The sequence below is a fragment of the Hordeum vulgare genome, chromosome 6H (genome assembly GCF_904849725.1).
Source record: "Hordeum vulgare subsp. vulgare chromosome 6H, MorexV3_pseudomolecules_assembly, whole genome shotgun sequence".
In the NCBI taxonomy this organism is placed as follows: Eukaryota; Viridiplantae; Streptophyta; class Magnoliopsida; order Poales; family Poaceae; genus Hordeum; species Hordeum vulgare.
In genome coordinates, this window is record NC_058523.1 from 560,955,574 (window position 1) to 560,976,197 (window position 20,624).

Here is a 20,624-nt window from a genome sequence, read left to right on the forward strand (position 1 = left end):
ACACCCAGATAAGATTTAACTCAACATGGAAACTACAGTTACATCTTCCGACATTTATTTACAAATACTTCCTCCGTCTCTTAGATTTTTTTTAAAAATGGATGTATCAAAATACTAAAATATGACTAGATACATTCATATCTATACAAATCTAAGACAAGAATTGTAAGACGGAGGGAGTAGTTTATAAAATCAAATTGCTTTTTTACCGGCGGTTTATGTCATGATTTATAGTACATGTAAAGTTGTAAACAAACTGGTTAATAATAAGGGGAACAAAATAAATGCCTTGCTTAAAGTGTCACCCATCATTCTTCTTTCCTTTGCTTCCTCTCCTGCCTTTCATCTTCCTCCTCTGAAAGAGACATTCAAAGACAGAGCATAATTAGTTAGCTTGCTTCCATCTCCCTCTCCCTGCCTATAAAACTGCCACCCTCATCATGTCGGCATCATCACCACCAATCCAAACCATCTCCACCTCAGCTCAGCCATGGCCTCCTCCTCCTCCATGCCCCTCAGGAGGTCCGACAGCGTCGCCGACATGATGCCCGAGGCGCTGCGCCAGAGACGCTACCAGATGAAGAGGTGCTTCCAGAGGTACAACACAACACAAACACTCCTCACTTTTTCTCTCTGAAATGTATGCAATGCAAACACCGATGCATGACGGATCCTTCCTTGTTCTGCAGCTATGTCTCCAAGGGCAGGAGGCTGATGAAGAACCAGCAGCTGATGGAGGAGCTCGAGACGTCGGAGGGCGACGACAAGGTCGAGAAGGCCAGGCTCGCCGAGGGCTTCCTCGGCTACGTCATCTGCTCCACGCAGGAGGCCGTCGTGCTCCCTCCCCTCGTCGCCTTCGCCGTCAGGACCAACCCCGGCGTCTGGGAGTTCATCAGGGTGCACTCCGGCGACCTCTCCGTCGAGCAGATCACGCCCGCCGATTATCTCAAGTGCAAGGAGACCCTCTACGATGAAAAATGGTACATCATTCTCTTAATTTATACATACAGGAAAGAAACCTACCTGATGAGAAAAAAGTAGAACCCAAACTTGATTACCTGCAGCTGTTGTTTTCTTCAGGGCGCGCGACGACAACTCGCTGGAGGTCGATTTCGGCGCGCTGGACCTCTCCACGCCTCACCTGGCGCTGCCGTCGTCCATCGGGAATGGGATGCAGTTCATCTCCCGGTTCATGTCTTCGAAGCTCAGCGGCAAGCCGGAGAGCATGAAGCCGCTGCTGGACTACCTGCTCGCGCTGAACTACCGCGGCGAGGTAAGCATGCATATTGATTCATCATTACATTCAGTAAGCTTGGTGGTAAGTAGGCAGCTCACGAGGATAAGCTCGGTCTTTCCTTGCTGTCATGCAGAAACTGATGATCAGCGACAGCCTCGATACCGCCGACAAGCTCCAGACGGCATTGCTTCTCGCAGAGGTCTTCGTCGCGAGCCTAGAGAAGAGCACACCGTACCAGCAGTTTGAACAAAAGTAAGTGACAGATCATTCTGTAACCGGACATGTACAAACATATTTGTACCTGACCGATGATATGGTCGCCGGCCGTTGCAGGTTTCAGGAGTGGGGATTGGAGAAGGGGTGGGGTGACACTGCCGAAACATGCAGAGAAACACTCAACTTCCTCTCCGAAGTGCTCCAGGCGCCGGATCCTATCAACATGGAGAAGTTCTTCAGCAGGGTGCCGTCGGTGTTCAACATTGTGATCTTCTCCATCCATGGTTACTTTGGTCAAGAGAAGGTCCTTGGGTTGCCGGATACCGGTGGTCAGGTAACAATGATCATAAGCTTATACTTGGTCAGGTAACCCTGGATCCACAGGTATTGATGCTTGAAACAGAAGCCAGCATTTTTGATCTTTCCTTGACAGGTGGTTTACATCCTGGACCAAGTCAGAGCTCTTGAAGAGGAATTGTTGCAAAGAATCAAGCGGCAGGGCCTGAATGTTACCCCGAAGATTCTTGTGGTAAACTTCGATCGCCTTCATTAAACTACCATGACCTAACGCAGCTCCTGACAGCTGCTCAAACATCTTGCAGTTAACAAGACTCATACCGGACGCAAAGGGAACCAAGTGCAATGTCGAGCTTGAACCGGTCGAGCACACAAAGCATTCGAGCATCCTTCGTGTGCCATTCAAGACTGATGATGGGAAAGATCTTCGCCAGTGGGTCTCCCGGTTTGACATTTATCCTTACCTGGAGAGATATGCCAAGGTATGTCAGCTAGGACTTTTCCTGGGTATTGACAACACACTGAATGAACTGAATGTGACACTGATAACAAACCTGTATCGTGGTGGTTTCAGGATTCTTCTGTCAAGATTCTTGACATTCTGGAGGGGAAACCAGACATGGTCATTGGCAATTACACCGATGGCAATCTAGTGGCATCCCTCTTATCAAGCAAACTAGGAGTCACCCAGGTGAAACTGAGCTATCAAAATGATAGTATTCTGAAAAGAAAAGAAAAACTTCTGTCAGCAACCAGACCTAACATCACATTACCAAAACATTTATCGACCAACAGGGAACGATTGCGCATGCTCTTGAAAAGACAAAGTACGAGGACTCTGATGTCAAGTGGAGAGAAATGGACCACAAGTACCATTTCTCCTGCCAGTTCACTGCCGACATGATCGCCATGAACACTAGCGACTTCATCATCGCTAGCACCTACCAGGAAATAGCAGGAAGGTCAGTCACTTTGTAAACTAAAATCAGTCTCTCAGCAATGCGGTGCAACTGATCCCAGGATTCCCTGACAAAATGCAGCAAAGACAAACCTGGCCAGTATGAGAGCCACTACGCCTTCACAATGCCAGGGCTGTGTCGCTACGCCACAGGCGTCAACGTCTTCGATCCCAAGTTCAACATCGCGGCCCCTGGTGCTGATCAAACTGTTTACTTTCCCTTCACACAAAAGCAGGCACGGCTGACAGACTTGCACCCCCAAATCGAGGAGCTACTCTACAGCAAGGAGGACAATGATGAGCACTTGTAAGTATATATATATTCCTTGGGAAGAGGCTTTTTTTATCTACTGTTGAAAACATTAATTGCTAATAACTCTGAACTGTGATATGATTGAACCAGAGGGTACCTAGGGGATAGGAGCAAGCCAATCATCTTCTCGATGGCAAGGCTCGACAAGGTGAAGAACATTACCGGGCTGGTCGAATGGTATGGTGAGAACAAGAAGCTCAGGGACCTTGTCAATCTGGTCATCGTCGGGGGGCTCCTGGAACCTTCACAGTCAAACGACAGAGAAGAGATCGAGGAGATCAACAAGATGCACAGCTTGATGGACAAGTACCAGCTCAAGGGACAGATCCGCTGGATCAAAGCACAGACCGAGCGTGTGCGTAACGGCGAGCTGTACCGTTGCATTGCAGATACCAGAGGCGCCTTCGTTCAGGTAAAAAAAAAACTCAAATACAGTTAAGCATGAAACCCAAGCACTGACTATGTGACTGAACCGTGTCTTTCAGCCTGCACTCTACGAGGCATTCGGACTAACAGTCATCGAGGCGATGAACTGTGGGCTGCCAACCTTTGCAACAAACCAAGGAGGACCAGCAGAAATCATCGTCAATGAGGTTTCGGGTTTCCATATCAACCCACTCAATGGCAAGGAGTCAAGTGACAAGATCGCAGCCTTCTTTCAGAAATGCAAGGAGGACCCCACATACTGGAACAAAATGTCAACTGCTGGTCTCCAGCGCATCTATGAGTGGTACCGTACAATCATGATCCTAGAAATCAAATGCACTTATGGAAAATCATGCTTCTTCTTCACAAAACTCTAATTTAATAATGTATTGTCTGTGATTTTAGTTACACGTGGCAGATTTACGCAACTAAAGTTCTGAACATGGGGTCAATGTACGGTTTCTGGAGGACTCTGAACAAGGAAGAGAGGCAGGCCAAGCAGCTCTACCTACAGATGTTCTACAACCTTCTGTTCAGGCAGCTGGTGAGCTGAGAGGAATCAGTGCCGTACCCTGAACCCAAACCAATTTTCACTCATGTCATCTGTTACTACTGTTTTCAGGTGAAGACTGTCCCGAAACTCGGCGAACAACCCGCACAGCCTACAACGGCGCCCGCTAGGATTGCGCCGAGGCCAAGAGAAAGGCAAGTGTGCCCGCTGTTACGAAATTTACTCAAGAGATAGCGGGGAAGCAACTGACTGACCTGACCGTTTGTTGTTTCAAATCTTCAGAAGGCCGCAGACAAGGATTCAGAGGTGAGAATTGTCACCAATCATCAGGCTGCAAAACCGAAAAAGAAGCATATCAGGTCACACTGGCATAGAACTGATGAATCTCTGAATAATGTGTTTGTGCAGGATCGCGACCAGCTTACTCGGCCCGGTGCTCCCGACTTCCAACTTCTCCCAGGATGCAGCTTGAAGTGAAGGCCAAACACCATAAACCAGGACTGTGCTTCCTGGAGTGACAAATATATTGCACCCTGTTCTTGTGTGTGTACCATTGATTTGGACAGTTCCAATGAAACTGGAACTGTCCATGATGATTGTGAGTAATACAGAGTGAAGAATCTTCCATGAAAATAGAAATGTGGTTTATGTACTCTTTGTACAACAGAGAAGCAACAGCAATCAACTGCTTATGTATCTTATAAAAGCAAGAAAAATACTGATGAGAATACAGCAAGTAACAAAAGGCAGAGCTTCAGAAACTGCTGCAGAAACAAACTTACACACACGCAAAAATAACGAACTTGCAAACTTACACTTGACACCTCTTCACCGTGTGCATTCGTCGGGATAGAGCCAGGTGATCTTAATAAAGCAACAACAAAAGAAGAAAAATAGCGCAAGCCGTCGCTTGAATGCTCAGATTTTCAAGCTCCAGACCCTTAAAAGTATTCGAGATTCAACGTTTACAACATAACAAAGTACACAAATAGATGGTACTTAAGCAAACATAGGTCAGCATAGTACGGCGCACGACATAGCCACTGGCAGATTATTACTACTCTCTTCACATAATTACAAGGACAAGAAGCTGACACGCCGACTTAAGGAGCATATTAAGATTGCCCTTCACGGGCTTCAGCAGTAGAACATGACGTTCTTCACACTGTCCTTCATTGCTGGAAGGGGCTTAACAGCTGCACCGCCAGGGGGCCGAGTACCACGTGGCGCCGACGAGCCGGACGTCGGTCCACGGCCACCGGGCCCACTTGCCATAGAGCCGCTGTCAGAGCTCTCTGGCTCCATGTAGAACCGGGCACGGAAGGCGGCCAGATGAGCATAGTATGCAGGTGGAACTGCAATGGAACAATCGAGGAAAATACTTCAGTAAGGAGATAAGGCAGTGGGAACTTTTTTCCCTAGAGAATAAGGCAGTAGAATGATCCCTGGAAGAAGGTAACTTACCTATTGACACCGAACGGGTGCACCTCGCATAGCTGCCCAAGTGATGCAAGTTAGAAATGAAATTACAATTGAAATTTAGCCAAGGAAAGGAGACTTACGTGTAGCATAGGTTGTTGGTAAGAGTCTGCAATCCATCAGCCGTGAAGTTGTTCTCGTCCCACAAGACGTGGTAATGAGCGGGACGGCTGGTGCCCTAGAGACAAGAGGGTATTGTTATATAGATTGTCTGTTGGATCATTAGATGACAAGATCGGACGCAAGCAAATTCTGTATGGTGATTACCTTGATGCCAGCATGACTGCACAAGTAGAAGTCAAATTCAGTGGGATGACAGATCTTCGTGTCCACAACGGTACCTTCAGATGTACATCATGGGGGAAGGAAGCCCATTTCAGACCAGTCAGCAGAAGCAGGGTACACAGGTGAAATCATGGTAGCGATATGTGCTATAAGTTGTTTATAAAATTTACCTGGGAGTATGTTCCCACTCCTGTCCATCGAGTTCTTATCATTGTGGTTGTGCGCAAATAGTCTAGTGTGGTGGCGTTTCTGAACCACAACGAAAGTCACCTTTGGTTGGTAGTTTGCCTCCAGGGAGGCACAGGCCTGAGTCACACAGGGAGATCAGAGTCTAATAGAAACATCCAAATACAAGGAAAGGAAATATAAACTAGATAAAGCAGACATTTACTTTTCGGATCGCATTGAGTTCAAACAACAGAACTTGGTAAAATTGGCCCTCGCTAACGCCATCCCTGATAAAGGTTTATAAGAAGAACATTAGTCTAAGCAAAATTTTATCCACTATGCTCACCACTCGTCTAAATGGGCACAAACCTGTAGAATATTATCCGCTGGGGCTTCTCACCGGTTGATTTCTTAAAGGATATAAGTAGCTCCCTGAATTTTGTAGTGTAATGATTTGTTAGCGATGCTCATAATGATTAACTATTTGAAAAAAATGAGCAGTGTACCTAATCATGCCACTACTGACTGGTCCTTTCTGTGGATCTTGCCGGACCTTGTACAAATCCTCTATCAGCTCTTGCCGGTGGGCCTGAGCAGAAACTAACCCCGCGTACCTCGTAACCTCGGGCCAATCTTGGGAGGCTACAACCTACAAGACAGCATACAGTGACTGATTAGCAGAGCGCCTAAAATCTCTCGCCAAAAATAAATAAATTATAAGGCTTACGAACAGGTGCTCGCCAAAAATAAATAAATTATAAGGCTTACGAACAGGTGGTCGGGTACTAATATTTTACTTACAGCAGCAATAGACGGACTGCTGTCCTCACCAGGATGAGGATGGGTCACATCAGCACCAAATATGATTGTAGGTCTGTCGGTGACCAGAGGAATACGCCTCGACAATGCATCCACCAGCACAGTGTTCCTGCCCCCCACCTTGCAAAGCGAAAAAGGTTAACGAACATGGAACAAAATTGTATGATTGTAATGAAAACAACATCCGGGCCACTAACTAACCTTGACGTTTATCTTCAGTGCAATATTTGCATAAATTTGCTTGTTCAATTTGAACACCTGCTTCGTGCAACAGCATTGCGAAACTATTCCGAGATCTATTTCACACACGCGCTTCAGATCACCTAGACTCAGATAAAGAGACAAGCAATTGTAACAACAAACATAATGCATGCACACAACAGTATAGAGAATTCAAAAATACACAGTAAACTTAGGAAGGCTGCATTTCTTGTATACCATAAAGTGAGCCGTTGTTATCAGGAAGGATTCCAATAAGCAAATCGAGCTCCCGGCGCTGGGGTCCAAGAATGTTCATTGCCTCATGGTACCGAGCTTTGAGAGCTCGCTCCACTTGATCCGGACGTACACTCATAGGTGGAAGAACAGGCTCCAGAGCGAAGTCCTATCATGATGATGCATGATACTGTTACTGTTGCAGAAGACTAGATGAAGACTCAAGCACAAAGCCTACGATTCATGTTGATGCTTTTATATCTATGGATCTTGGTGTGACACATTAATTTTGCAGGAAGCATGCCAAGAATACTTGCCATTCCCGAGTCTTGGCACATCTGAGCAAGTTGATGGCAGAAATCACGAGCAAGCTTGTCTGGCACGTTACGGGCAAAATTGACGCACATCCAGCTTCTGACTTTGCCACCATTTACCATTTTCTGGTTATGAAAAAATGACAAGGGACATTAGAGATTTATGGAGAATAAAAAAATCACATCTAATTAATGGAACTTGGTCAGTGTTGTAAACCAGTCAACTTTCAGGAAAACAAACAGATCTCAACTGAATAATGTTGGACATAAACTTCAGATGAAAATAACACTATTTTTCAATACTCATGTGCGTTGTACTGTTCAATTCAACAGATAAGGCATGCATGCACGGTCTTCTGACTTCTGTTTTGTAAGGCTAAGATGGAGCAGAAGTAAGGTACAGGTAGATCAAAACTGGAGCAGCCGCGGTCAAACTTTCTAGCTGGAAAGCTACTTATCACGCAGCTTGCCAACATCACAAAAGATGTAGGGCGCAAAGGCCTCTGTTCTGCAGCAAGTTGCTTGCGAACAACCATGCTAAAAAGTTTTTATTTCAATCTTCAGTTGGTTTCCCCTTTGGTTCCCTGCCTTTCAGTTATTTCCATCTACTCCCTCTGTACCTAAATAATTGTAGTTGGGGAGAACTAGACAATTATTTAGGTACAGAGGGAGTATTAGAGATGAGGCTACTTTAGAGTTGAGTCAGCAAATAAATAAATAAAAAGATAGCCTTTGTTCCCAAAACAAAAGATGAGCGAACTTTGTGAACAGAAGAATATTTATGTGATTACCTTGTTCATCATATTCCACTGACCAACTCTAGGTAAACAATCCTTTTCTCTACCAGTCTCGTTGTACTTAAGCTGCATCAAGAGAAAAGGCAGCATAAAGCATGTCTGTAAAGTCAAAAGTTTACAGGGAAAGGAGCTTCAGGCATCACTTTCTATACAGCCAATGAGAGGATGTGTGGCATTCGCATAGCACACTTGCACTGCTGGGAGATGACGAAGGGTACGGTGAAATTGCGAGTAAAATTCACAATAAGTGGGACGACCTACCCGTGGGGCCGGTAAAATCCGTGCATCTACTGAAGCCAGACGATCACTAATCTTAATGCCGAACTCTTTCGCATAAGGATCCTCCTGATAAGCATTGTGTTTGACCATCTGTTTTTCCAAGAAACAAAAAGAGAACAGCAGTTATACTGAAGTTGCACAAACAATTATATGTAGAAACACATCAGACATGAAAAGCAAGAAATTTCATGCCTGGGTTATATCACGCTCCCGATCACGTGGGTACTGACATGTCTCATCCAAGAGTGCTCTTATCTGATTCTGATTTAATCTCTTGGAGTACCTCTGTCCTTCCACTATTTTGCAGACCTGAATAAGATCGACTCTAATCAGGACATGTCCAAATGAAAATGGTTTGAACATTTGGGGCAAGCATTTAATGGGTTTGATACTTGGCTTACCTCCATAGGCAAGTAATTGGGACGCTGCTGATTGCCAACTTGCAGGCAAGGGAGGTACGTGTGCTGGATGGCAAAGCCATATGTCTCCTGAAAGTATTGTACAACTGACTTTACTGTGCCCCCTTTGTCAACAGGAAAACTGGGGCACGAAGAAAAACAGATCATTTTCAGAGAATATAGCTAGCAGGGTTCGTTTGGTAAATGCTTTCTGACAATATCATAACAAACTTCCATACGTTAGCTCTCGAGTTGCTTGAGTTGTCAGACCAGATATCCGGTACTTCCTTCGCATGTTGCCACGATGAGTAACTTCCACCTTTACTCCTCTCAGGGCCTTCTTGATCTATGGTATATAAGTACAACAAGATCACAGAAATCAGTTTTCGATATATTTCAGCTCAAGAAACCCACATTTCATTTGGTCTTAAAAGAAAATGTCGGTTTAGCAGGGCGACCTTAACACGTTCAGCATCTGAGAGGGGCCTCGATTGGATGTCAGACCGCAGCAGCTGCGCGGCATAGTCTATTACAGGCAATGGCTCAATGAAAGCAGTCGCTGACATATCTGCAAAAACACGGAAGGAAAAATGATGAGAAATTGATACATTTTATCTCAAATGGAACAGATAAATCAGAAACAACAAAATCATGCAGAATATAACATGACATGAGATTCCAGCGATGAGATACTTTCGTGTGTGACAGAGTACATGACTGATAGACTTTACCAATATTGAGTGACAAGCCCATCTGAGTAGGCCGAATGCTCTGGTAAAACCCGCGCCAGCTCTCTAATCCGTCGCCAAGGGGCTGCCTCCTGCCCAGGTCAGGCGAAAAGAAGGATCGTCCAAATGGCGCATATCTGTCAGAAAAAGCAATTAGAAGAACTATCTTCCTTCATTTCTTAAACGACCGCTGTCAAATGTATAAGTATGACTAGCGCATCAGAGTCGCTACAACCTTGCAGAGGGCAGTTCCCGCAGCACAATGTCAAGAACCTGCAACGCCTCCTGAGGAGCTTCTGTGTGCCTCCCGGCCAAAAACATCCCGAGGCGATGAAGGTCGGCTCGTGCGGCGAACTTAATGACCACCTTAAAATTCCTCTGTCGCCTGAGTCAAATGGAAGAAGAAAGCTAAGTTGAGAAACACTGAGCACATACAGACGAGGGACGCAATAAATACAGACCGTGAAATGGCTGACCTTTGGGTGCCGGAGCCGCCGTCGTCGTCGAGCAGGGTGATCTGGAACTCTTTGGAAGCGAACGGCAACGGGCCTGCCGTGTAGAGGCTCTTCCTGCCGTCGTACGCCGGCAGCCTCCCGCCGAGATAGGCCGCCCTGTGCTGGTTCACCAGCTCGTTGATCACCGCCCGGCTGACGACGCGCGACGTGACCTCCGGGGTGATGGAAACCTGCTTGCTCGCTCAGATTCAGATAGGACTTTTTAGCTCGCAAGGAGATAATGAAGGAAATGAAGGCGCACATCGTAGTGGTGGAGGTCCTTGTCCGGCAGCTGGGCGATGAAATGGTTGGCCTTGACCATGCACCTGGTGCCGGCGCTGCCCTTGCCCGGCCGGAGCGGGAACCGGATCGCCTTGCTGGACGCCGGGATCGCGGCCTCTACAGCCTGCGCCGGCAGTCGCTCGGACGGCGTAGGCGGGGGCTGTGAAGGAGCTGCCGGCGCCGGCGGGCAAGGTTGTTCGATTGCTTGGCGCAGGTCGGGAGCCAGGCGGGTCAAGGGCCCTGCGGCGGGAGCAGCGGAGGAGGGGCCGGCCCCGCGCGCCGCGCCAGTGCCCCTGCCTCTGCCTCTGCCTCTGCCTGCGGGCGCATCGTGTGTTGGGTGGTGCGGCGGGGCGGCGGTGAATCCGCGCCCTCGTCCTTGCGGCGGCGGCGTGTGGTGAGGGAATGGGCCGCGGCCGGCTCTGGGTGGGCGCGGTCCCTCGCCGGCAGCAGGAGGAGGAGGAGGATGCTGCGGCCTTCCCCTCCGTGACCCCATGGATTGTGAATCAACTGGAAAAGATGGATAAGTAGAGGTTAATAGTGAATGAATTTGTGTTGCATGTGAATTCTTGTGCGGAAATCATGTTGGCTCTGAGTGAATCAATTGTCTCACTCATGGATCTTAATGAGTAAGTAATCAGTGAGGAGGGAGGGAGGGAGGGATTACCGATTGCTGCTCTGCTCGCGGAGGAACCTCCTGCACTGCACTCTAATGGTGATGGTGGTGGTCTGACTCAGAAAAGAAGACCAGAGCAGATAGGAGGGGAGTGGAGCGTTGGGGCCCACACCGCACTCTCTCGTGCTTCCTCTACTCTACAGCAACAGTAACAGTGCCAGTGCATGATGATGTGATGTGAGTGCGCGCGCACGTGTCACCTCCTCCGCTTCTCCCGTCCCTTCCATCCATATCCATTTCACCTATATAGTAGGAGTAGACGAGATGCGCTACCAACGTGTTACCACCTACATTCCTACTCCTATCATCATGGGATACCAAAAAAATCCAATTTAAACCTTAAATTTGTATTAATCGGACAAAATTAACCATTACATTCAAATTCCGGTCTATTGTATCCCAAACTATGCAATTTTAATTTAAATTAAATCATAACATCGTGTCAACTCAGATTCGTCTGATAGGACGACCCGTTTCAAAATTTATTCAGAATTTCATAATTTATGCATATATTGAAAATTGTTCAGAAATTGGGAAAATGTATGCACTTATAAATTTTTGTTCAGAATATCAGAAAATCTTCCATTTTTCAAATCTGTTTTCAAAAATTCAAAAAATGTTCGCGGTTGCAAAATTTGTTCAGAATTTCATAATTTGTACATATATTAAAAAATGTTCCTGTTGCCCAACCACCCTCTCGGGCCAGTGATTCCTTGGCCCGAATCAGTTTTACGTCGTATGGCCCTCTGTTTCGCACCTCTTTCCTAACCTCACCCAATCTCTCCCTCCGGCAACGTCAGCAATCTGGCATCACGCGCCTCTGTAATAGTCCGGAGGTAAAGATTGATATATGGGATAATAGTGTTTGATCATCGGAAGGGGTTTCGGATGTTTCCCGAAATGTTCGGGTACACGCACACTTTATTTGGGCCAAGGGGTAAAGCCCATGAGGCTTTAAGAAGGTGCAAAAGGCTGTTTTGCGAAGGCCAGGGGCAAGAGCCAGGACCCTGGCGTTTGGTCCTGGATTCCGAGGACTCTTGCCTTTTGTGGAAACCCGACTTTGAGGAGATTTTTCTCCAAGAAACGACCCCAGGGCTCAGCATATATATAGAGAGGGCCAGGGCTAGCACCCAGGACACATCTAGATTGCTCCAAGCCGTGTGCCGGCAACCTAGCCCCTCTATTTCATCCTCCCTCATAATTTATGTTGTGCTTGGCGAAGCCGTGTGGAGATTGTTCTTCACCACCACCGTCACCACACCGTCGTGCTGGAGAACTCATCTATCTCTCCGCCCCTCTTTCTCGATCAACAAGGCGGTGATCGTCATCGAGCTGTACGGGTGCTTTACGCGGAGGTGTCGTCCGTTCAGCACTAGATCTGTACGGATCGTGATGAGATCGCGGGAAGGGCTGCGATTTGGATCGCAAAGATGTTCCACTACATCAACCGGTTATATACGCTTCCGCTTAGCGATCTACAAGGGTATGTAGATTCACTCTCCCCTCTCATAGATGATCATCACCGGAAGGGGTTTCGTATGTTTCCCGAAATGTCCGGGTACACGCACACTTTATTTGGGCCAAGGGGTAAAGCTCGTGAGGCTTTAAGAAGGTGCAAAAGGCTGTTTTGCGAAGGCCAGGGGCCAGACCCAGGGACCCTGCCGTTTGGTCCCGGATTCCGAGAAGGACTCTTGCCTTTCGTGAAAAAACGACTTTGAGGACATTTTTCTCCAAGAAACAACCCCAGGGCTCCGCATATATAGAGAGGGGCAGGGCTAGCACCCGGGACACATCTAGATTGCTCCAAGCCGTGTGCCGACAACCTAGCCCCTCTATTTCATCCTCCGTCATAATTTCTGTTGTGCTTGGCGAAGCCCTGCGGCGATTGTTCTTCACCACCACCGCCACCACGCCGTCGTGCTGGAGAACTCATCTTTCTCTCCGCCCCTCTTTCTCGATCAACAAGGCGGTGATCGTCATCGAGCTCTACGTGTGCTTAACGCGGAGGTGTCGTCCGTTCAGCACTAGATCTGGACTGATCGTGATGAGATCACGGGAAGGGCTGCGATTTGGATCGCAAAGATGTTCCACTACATCAACCGGTTATATACGCTTCCGCTTAGCGATCTACGAGGGTATGTAGATTCACTCTCCCCTCTCGTAGATGATCATCACCATGGATAGGTATTGCGTGTGCGTAGGAAATTTTTTGTTTTCCATGCTACGTTCACCAACACATCATCAGGGAGGATTTCATGGCTGCCATCCACCATTTTGATTGCCTTCATGCGGCCAACCTCTCCTGGATTAATTCGGCGAACATTGTGCTCATGTCCAAGAAGGAGGGAGCGAAGGGGATCACCGACTACCGTCCTATTAGCCTCATGCATGCAGTTGCAAAAACCGTTGCAAAGGTGCTTGCCAACCGGCTAGAACCATACATGTTGGAATTATGCCCTAGAGGCAATAATAAATGTATAGTTATTATTATAATTCCTGTATCAAGATAATAGTTTATTATCCATGCTATAATTGTATTGAATGAAGACTCATTTACATGTGTGGATATATAGACAAAACACCGTCCCTAGCATGCCTCTAGTTGGCTAGCCAGTTGATCAATGATAGTCAGTGTCTTCTGATTATGAACAAGGTGTTGTTGCTTGATAACTGGATCACGTCATTGGGAGAATCACGTGATGGACTAGACCCAAACTAATAGACATAGCATGTTGATCGTGTCATTTTGTTGCTACTGTTTTCTGCGTGTCAAGTATTTATTCCTATGACCATGAGATCATATAACTTACTGACACCGGAGGAATGCTTTGTGTGTATCAAACGTCACAACGTAACTGGGTGACTATAAAGATGCTCTACAGGTATCTCCAAAGGTGCTAGTTGAGTTAGTATGGATCAAGACTGGGATTTGTCACTCCGTGTGACGGAGAGGTATCTCGGGGCCCACTCGGTAATGCAACATCACACACAAGCCTTGCAAGCAATGTAACTTAGTGTAAGTTGCGGGATCTTGTATTACGGAACGAGTAAAGAGACTTGCCGGTAAACGAGATTGAAATAGGTATGCGGATACTGACGATCGAATCTCGGGCAAGTAATATACCGAAGGACAAAGGGAATGATATACGGGATTATACGAATCCTTGGCACTGAGGTTCAAACGATAAGATCTTTGTAGAATATGTAGAATCTAATATGGGCATCCAGGTCCCGCTATTGGATATTGACCGAGGAGTCTCTCGGGTCATGTCTACATAGTTCTCGAACCCGCAGGGTCTGCACACTTAAGGTTCGACGTTGTTTTATGCGTATTTGAGTTATATGGTTGGTTACCGAATGTTGTTCGGAGTCCCGGATGAGATCACGGACGTCACGAGGGTTTCCGGAATGGTCCGGAAACAAAGATTGATATATATGATGACCTCATTTGATTACCGGAAGGTTTTCGGAGTTACCGGGAATGTACCGGGAATGACGAATGGGTTCCGGGAGTTCACCGGGGGGGGGGGGCAACCCACCCCGGGGAAGCCCATAGGCATTGGGGGAGTCACACCAGCCCTTAGTGGGCTGGTGGGACAGCCCACAAGTGCCCAATGCGCCAAGAGAAGAAAAATCAAGAGGAAAGAAAAAAAAAAAGGAAGAAGGTGGGAAGGAAGGGGGACTCCTCCCACCAAACCAAGTCCAACTCGGTTTGGGGGGGGAGGACTACTCCCCCCCTTTGGCTCGGCCGACTCCTTGGGGGTCCTTGGACCCCAAGGCAAGGCCCCCCCTCCCTCCTCCTATATATATGGAGCAATTAGGGCTGATTTGAGACGACTTTCTCACGGCTGCCCGACCACATACCTCCACCGTTTTTTCTCTAGATCGCGTTTCTGCGGAGCTCGGGCGGAGCCCTGCTGAGACAAGGTCATCACCAACCTCCGGAGCGCCGTCACGCTGCCGGATAACTCTTCTACCTCTCTGTCTCTCTTGCTGGATCAAGAAGGCCGAGATCATCGTCGAGCTGTACGTGTGCTGAACGCGGAGGTGCCGTTCGTTCGGTACTAGATCGTGGGACTGATCGCGGGATTGTTCGCGGGGCGGATCGAGGGACGTGAGGACGTTCCACTACATCAACCGCGTTCTCTAACGCTTCTGCTGTACGATCTACAAGGATACGTAGATCACTCATCCCCTCTCGTAGATGGACATCACCATGATAGGTCTTCGTGCGCGTAGGAAAATTTTTGTTTCCCATGCGACGTTCCCCAACAATACATGCATTCACTCATCTCTCATGCACAAAGCGCATTCATCAAGAGAAGATGTATTCCTGAAAATTTCATGTATGTGTGGGGAATTGCCCGTAAGCTGCACAAGAGTAAAACTCCGGCACTGCTCTTTAAGCTTGACATCAGGAAAGCTTTCGACTCGGTTAGATGGGAGTACATCATCGAGCTTTTGCAAAGGAGGGGGTTCCCTCCCAGATTCAGAGAGTGGATAAATGCTTTGCTTCACACTTCATCCTCCTGGATCACGCTCAATGGGAATGCCGGACCCCCAGTGTCGCACCACTGTGGCCTTCGACAGGGTGATCCCATCTCGCCGCTGCTGTTCGCCCTCGCAATTGATCCGCTTCAACAAATACTCAACCATGCGACGACTCGCGGCCTATTCCACAAGATCAGAGGTCGGAGGGCAATTCTTCGCACCTCTCTCTATGTCGATGATGTGGTTGTATTCATGGTCCCTGTTAGGGGAGACATCGAGAACCTTGCTACACTGCTTAATCACTTCAGTGACATCACGAGTGTGCGCACACATTTTGAAAAAATTTCACGGGCCTCCTTCCCTATCAAATATTTGGGCCTACCACTATCTTTGTGGCAACTTCGGACAAGTGATTTCCAGATTCTTGAAGACAAAGCAGCTAAGAGACTTGCGTCGTGGGATGGTCAAAACATTACTTCCTCAGGTCGATGTGCACTCGTCAATTCGGTGCTTACTTCCAAGCAGATCTACCACATAATTTCCCTCAACCCTCCTCAAGCTAAGCAATTTCAACAAGATCGAAAGTGCACTCTTATGGTCGGGCACTGAGAAGACTTCTGGCGCGAAGTGCAAGGTTAATTGGGGGGTTGTGTGCCGACCTACAGACCTTGGAGGTTTGGGCATCATCGACCTCACCAAATTTGCAAGGGCTTTAAGACTCAGATGGCTGTGGTTTGAATGGAAGGAGCCAGCAAAGTTGTGGGTTGGGTTAGAAAACCCATGTGATGACCTTGACATGCATCTCTTCTATGCGTCCACATTGTCATGGGTAATGGGGCTCTCACTCCTTTGTGGGACTCGCCTTGGATGAATGGGAAAAGGCCTATTGACATGGTGTCGCTCATTTTCGAGGCCTCAACCAGAAAGAACTGGAAGGTTAGGGAAGCCATGCATGGTGACGCTTGGCTATCCAAGATCAAGCTCCCCGATAACTGGACAATGGCCACATTCGGCAATTTGTGATCCTTTGGGCCAGCTTCTGTGAGATCCATCTCCAGGAGGATACTGATGAAGACATCAATTGGAAGCACACGGCTAGTGGACACTACTCCGCCACCTCTGCCTACAAAGCTCAATTCCATGGCACAACTCTCTCACCCATGACTTATGCGGTCTGGAAGACCTGGGCTCCTCCAAAAGATCAAATTCTTTGCCTGGCTAGCTATTCAAAATCGGATTTGGACCGCTGATAGACTGGACAGGCGCGGCTGGCCGAACTGTGGGCTATGCCCCCTCTGCAACCAGACTCATGAATCTGTGACCCACCTTTTCTTCAAATGCAGATTCACCAACAGGCTTTGGGGCATGATCAAGACTTGGTTGGGTCTGATGCACCTTGATACCTCGCAATGGTCGAACGAGCGCTCAATCAAGGATTGGTGGATCAATATGTTCGACAACCTTCCGGCAACCAGAAAGCGATGACATACCTCACCATGCTTGTCTGTTGGATGATTTGGTGCGAGCGGAATGCGAGAGTCTTTAGGCAAAAGTATTCGCTACCGTCTGTTCTCCTCTCCAACATCAAGAACGTGGCTACGCTCTGGGTTACTGCTGGCGCTAGGCAATTGGGAATAATCTTGCCGCGAGAGTAATAGCGTTGAAATATTATTACTGCTTTTTGTTGTAAAAGCAACTCTTAACTTCTTCTTAATTAATGGATGAGGCAAATCTTTTGCCTCCGTTTAAAAAAAGAAGTGAGGTTGGAATGGTTCAAACAGCATTACCATGAAACAAGCCTAATTTCTATACCTTTTATTAATTAAAAAATAGTGCAAAGTATCTTTATTGGCACCTTTTTAAAAATAATGAATTTACGTATCCGTATTGGCTCGATACTGATACCTCGTATCTGTATGGGTGCATTCGAGGCCATTGGAGATGCTCCGAGTGTTGCAAACCTGCATGGCCCCAGCAACCTATGACACGATTGATATTATTTTGAATTAAAAGGGGTTTCCGCCTGCTCCATCTTTATTATCAATGAAGACATGATTGATATTAGATTAAGGTCCTGTTTGGAACCACAATAGATTATGATAATCTGAATTATGAAGGTAGATTATATAATCTGGTTTATAAAAATAATTCAGGTGGACATGTTTGAAGGTTAGATTATATAAACTGTAATCGAGGTTTTACATTGCATAATGACCTGTCTGCCCTCTATTTTTTTAAAAAAAAGGAGGGTGGCGGTGGTAGGAATGTAATTATCTCCAACTTTACAAGGATAATGGATCATTAGCAATCCATAATCTGATTTTAGCTGGTGTAGAGTAGATTATGAGTTTTTAATAATCTGTCTATCTAGTTTTTATAATCTAAACTATAATCTGTCCTGTTTGAAGACATAATAGATTATAAAAACTGGATTATATAATCTGAATGGTTCCAAACAGGGCCTAAGTAAATTAGCTATTGCCTAGCTGCATGCGCCTTGTATGTGAAAGAAATGTTGTGTTTAGATGCTTCGTACACCTTTTGGTTAACTTTTATAACAGGCCCAGGTCTTTGTCGTGAAAAGGAACACATTTAACAAAGTTGATCATGGAAAAAAGAAGTGCTATTTTGCAAGAGATTCGGACAGTAGTAGTAATATTATTAGCGAGTCGCCGGACGTATGTGATGAACAAGATTACTAGCAAAGTACCCATTCAAGACCAACAAGATTAACTAAAAAAAAACATAGTAGACTGCTTCCGAGCGAGCATTGAATTCGCACAAAAGACATTAAATTGTGTCTAAATAAGGAAAGAATTGTATGGTTATCTAAGTGGTACATTTCCCCAAGTGGAAAGTTGAGAGTGATGTGGCAAATAAACAGGAGCGAGCAAATCCCATGTGCCAAATATGGAGTATATTTTCTGACGGAGGATTGAAGTGAACGGTCGACTTGTGTTAGATCCACGTTGCCTTTCCCCTTTGGCCGCGACTATTTTATTTATGCAAGTATTTTTATGATCGGCGACGTTTCACATGCATGCATGGTGGTCAAACAGGAAGATTAATTTGATGGTAGCCGTCCTCATGCTTGTGGCCGTACGTCTCCATCGGCAACGAATTCTGCTTCCCTTTTGAAAACTGGTGGAGTTTTCCCGCCCGTTTCTTGGACCTACGAAAGCACAGTGTTTTCGTTTCAGAGCACAAGCCATCGCTCAACCCTTAAATCATCATGAAACACATTCTTTAATTTATTTAGGCACCTGCTGCTCGACATCACCGCCGGCCTGCTTTTCCCCTTCCCCCCAGGTAAAAACTCCATGTGTGTAGGCTTTGTACGCGATCCAGACGATCTGGCCGAGTGCAATTAGCAGGGCCATGCAGATGCCAACCTGTGACCGAAAACACATGCAACAAGTTCATTAATTCTTGAGCAATAGCTAGCCATTGACAATATATTGGAACAACCAAACCATATATATATGCATGGTCCTAATTAATTACCAAATGGAGAATCTTGTCTGCGTCCCACGGGCTATGTGTTTTTCCGACATAATAGGCAAATAGCCAATAGTTAGTAAGTGTTTCGACTGATATCATGATCAGGTCCTGGAGCAAGTTTTCATTGCCTCCATTCTCACTCATCTGTACCACCAATATAGTACGTAGATCAGCATATATGTACCCGTATGCTCTGCTTTAATTAATGTCATATACGTACGTACCTTGTTGAGCACCAACAGAAGAGCCTCGAGACAGATGAACATATCTAGGACGACTTCAACCGCAGTATTGTGCCAAGCATAACCTTCTGGAATTTTCACGGCCAGCATGCAAGCTCCAGTGGCCAGAAAGATTGCCATGCCGGAAATCTGTAAGCAAGCAAAAATGTCGTTGCAAATTAAATGTGCTAGTATTAAGCTTGGCAACGGTAATCTGTTTTGTATGCATATGCATATGCTCCGAGAGTAGCAAACAATGGCCAAGAAGCTCATAATATGAATCCTAATCTTAATTACCGCAGCAAACAATGGCCAAGAAGAAGCTTGATTACAGACTCTTACCCAAGCTGTGGGCCGACGTGTCAAAGAAGAAGAAGAAGAAGGAAGAAGATGATGATGATGAAGAAGAAGAAGAAGAAGAAGAAGAAAAGGAGCTTGATTAGAGACTCTTACCCAAGCTGTGGCCCGACGTGTGTGGTTATTGTAGAGATGGATGAGGATAGCACACAAGTGAACTGATAACCCAAACAAACATGAGAAGGCAAACAACCCAATTCCCTCGCTGTGAACTTGACGGTAAGCCGAGATGAAGAGCTTGAAGCAGTTGACGGATCTGGCGAAGAGCACGAAGCCTTGGAAGGCTAAGGCAGCAGCTCCGTTGAACTGTAAGCAGATGCGTCTAGAAAGAAAACAAGGTAGAGAGCTCATATATGCTATACTATACTATACTACGTCGTGTGCAAACAGAAAAGCAAAAAAGCTAGTGGGCTGCATGCGTTCTTACAACTGGATGAAGCGGAAGCCGATGGTGACGATGCATGCGATGTAGTTGATTATCGTAGAGGCAGCAACAACACCCGCCATTGGTGGATGATGTGATGCAGATCAGCAGAGAGAGAGATGAGCCAAATGAAGAGAGAGGTGTCTTGTATCTTTCAGCAGAAAGGTGTGTGTATATGTAGAGGGGGTCGTGATGTGGACGATACGTATTAAGAAATTTTTTGAATTAACAAAGCCATCGGTCATATATGCAGTCACTCTCTCATGCTGTTAATCGGCACGAAGAAGTAGGTGATGGACGTCGAGCACGAAGGTAGGTGATGGAGGCGCCGAGCACGATCGAAGAGGTAGGTGATGGACGCCGAGTAGGAAAAAGTATGTCATGGACGGTACGAAGAGAGAAGTAGGTGATGGATACGAAGAGTTGAAGAAGCAAGTAGTCGTATCGTATATATATATGTTGCGTCCGTACTACGCAAGTGATTACTGCGCGTACCAAGCTAGCTAGTGATTACCTGTCGG

The 20,624-nt window shown here is 46.5% G+C and overlaps 2 protein-coding genes across 2 annotated transcripts; one reads left to right on the forward strand and one right to left on the reverse strand.

The window, feature by feature from the left end:
- Positions 1-4,608, forward strand: LOC123401133 (sucrose synthase 7-like). The gene is made up of 16 exons (XM_045094859.1): positions 1-597; positions 690-980; positions 1,081-1,273; positions 1,371-1,489; positions 1,571-1,787; positions 1,887-1,982; positions 2,056-2,232; positions 2,325-2,441; positions 2,546-2,712; positions 2,791-3,015; positions 3,112-3,433; positions 3,507-3,751; positions 3,853-3,991; positions 4,070-4,152; positions 4,241-4,264; positions 4,367-4,608. Exons 1-16 carry the CDS (start codon positions 491-493, stop codon positions 4,428-4,430), a joined length of 2,586 nt encoding a protein of 861 aa, XP_044950794.1. The 5' UTR covers positions 1-490; the 3' UTR covers positions 4,431-4,608.
- Positions 4,609-4,852: 244 nt separating this feature from the next.
- LOC123401132 (protein argonaute 1C-like) lies at positions 4,853-11,164 on the reverse strand. The gene is made up of 23 exons (XM_045094858.1): positions 11,101-11,164; positions 10,417-10,943; positions 10,137-10,345; positions 9,896-10,045; positions 9,664-9,797; positions 9,391-9,500; positions 9,172-9,278; positions 8,936-9,074; positions 8,727-8,843; positions 8,517-8,624; positions 8,250-8,321; positions 7,462-7,584; positions 7,148-7,313; positions 6,911-7,032; positions 6,692-6,829; positions 6,397-6,539; positions 6,260-6,322; positions 6,114-6,177; positions 5,893-6,028; positions 5,705-5,778; positions 5,521-5,615; positions 5,423-5,454; positions 4,853-5,313 (listed from the first exon to the last, which is right to left on the reverse strand). Exons 2-23 carry the CDS (start codon positions 10,927-10,929, stop codon positions 5,096-5,098), a joined length of 3,033 nt encoding a protein of 1,010 aa, XP_044950793.1. The 5' UTR covers positions 10,930-10,943; positions 11,101-11,164; the 3' UTR covers positions 4,853-5,095.
- Between the last annotated feature and the right edge of the window lie 9,460 nt (positions 11,165-20,624).

Excerpts from the sequence above, each read along its gene's own strand:
- LOC123401133 (XM_045094859.1), top strand. The coding sequence starts at position 491 with ATGGCCTCCTCCTCCTCCATGCCCCTCAGGAGGTCCGACAGCGTCGCC. Across the intron at positions 2,233-2,324 it reads ACCTGGAGAGATATGCCAAG|GATTCTTCTGTCAAGATTCT; the intron begins GTATGTCAGCTA and ends TGGTGGTTTCAG. Across the intron at positions 3,016-3,111 it reads GAGGACAATGATGAGCACTT|AGGGTACCTAGGGGATAGGA; the intron begins GTAAGTATATAT and ends TGATTGAACCAG.
- LOC123401132 (XM_045094858.1), bottom strand. The coding sequence starts at position 10,929 with ATGGGGTCACGGAGGGGAAGGCCGCAGCATCCTCCTCCTCCTCCTGCT. Across the intron at positions 6,178-6,259 it reads CAGCGGATAATATTCTACAG|GGATGGCGTTAGCGAGGGCC; the intron begins GTTTGTGCCCAT and ends AACCTTTATCAG. Across the intron at positions 5,455-5,520 it reads ACCAACAACCTATGCTACAC|CTATGCGAGGTGCACCCGTT; the intron begins GTAAGTCTCCTT and ends TCACTTGGGCAG.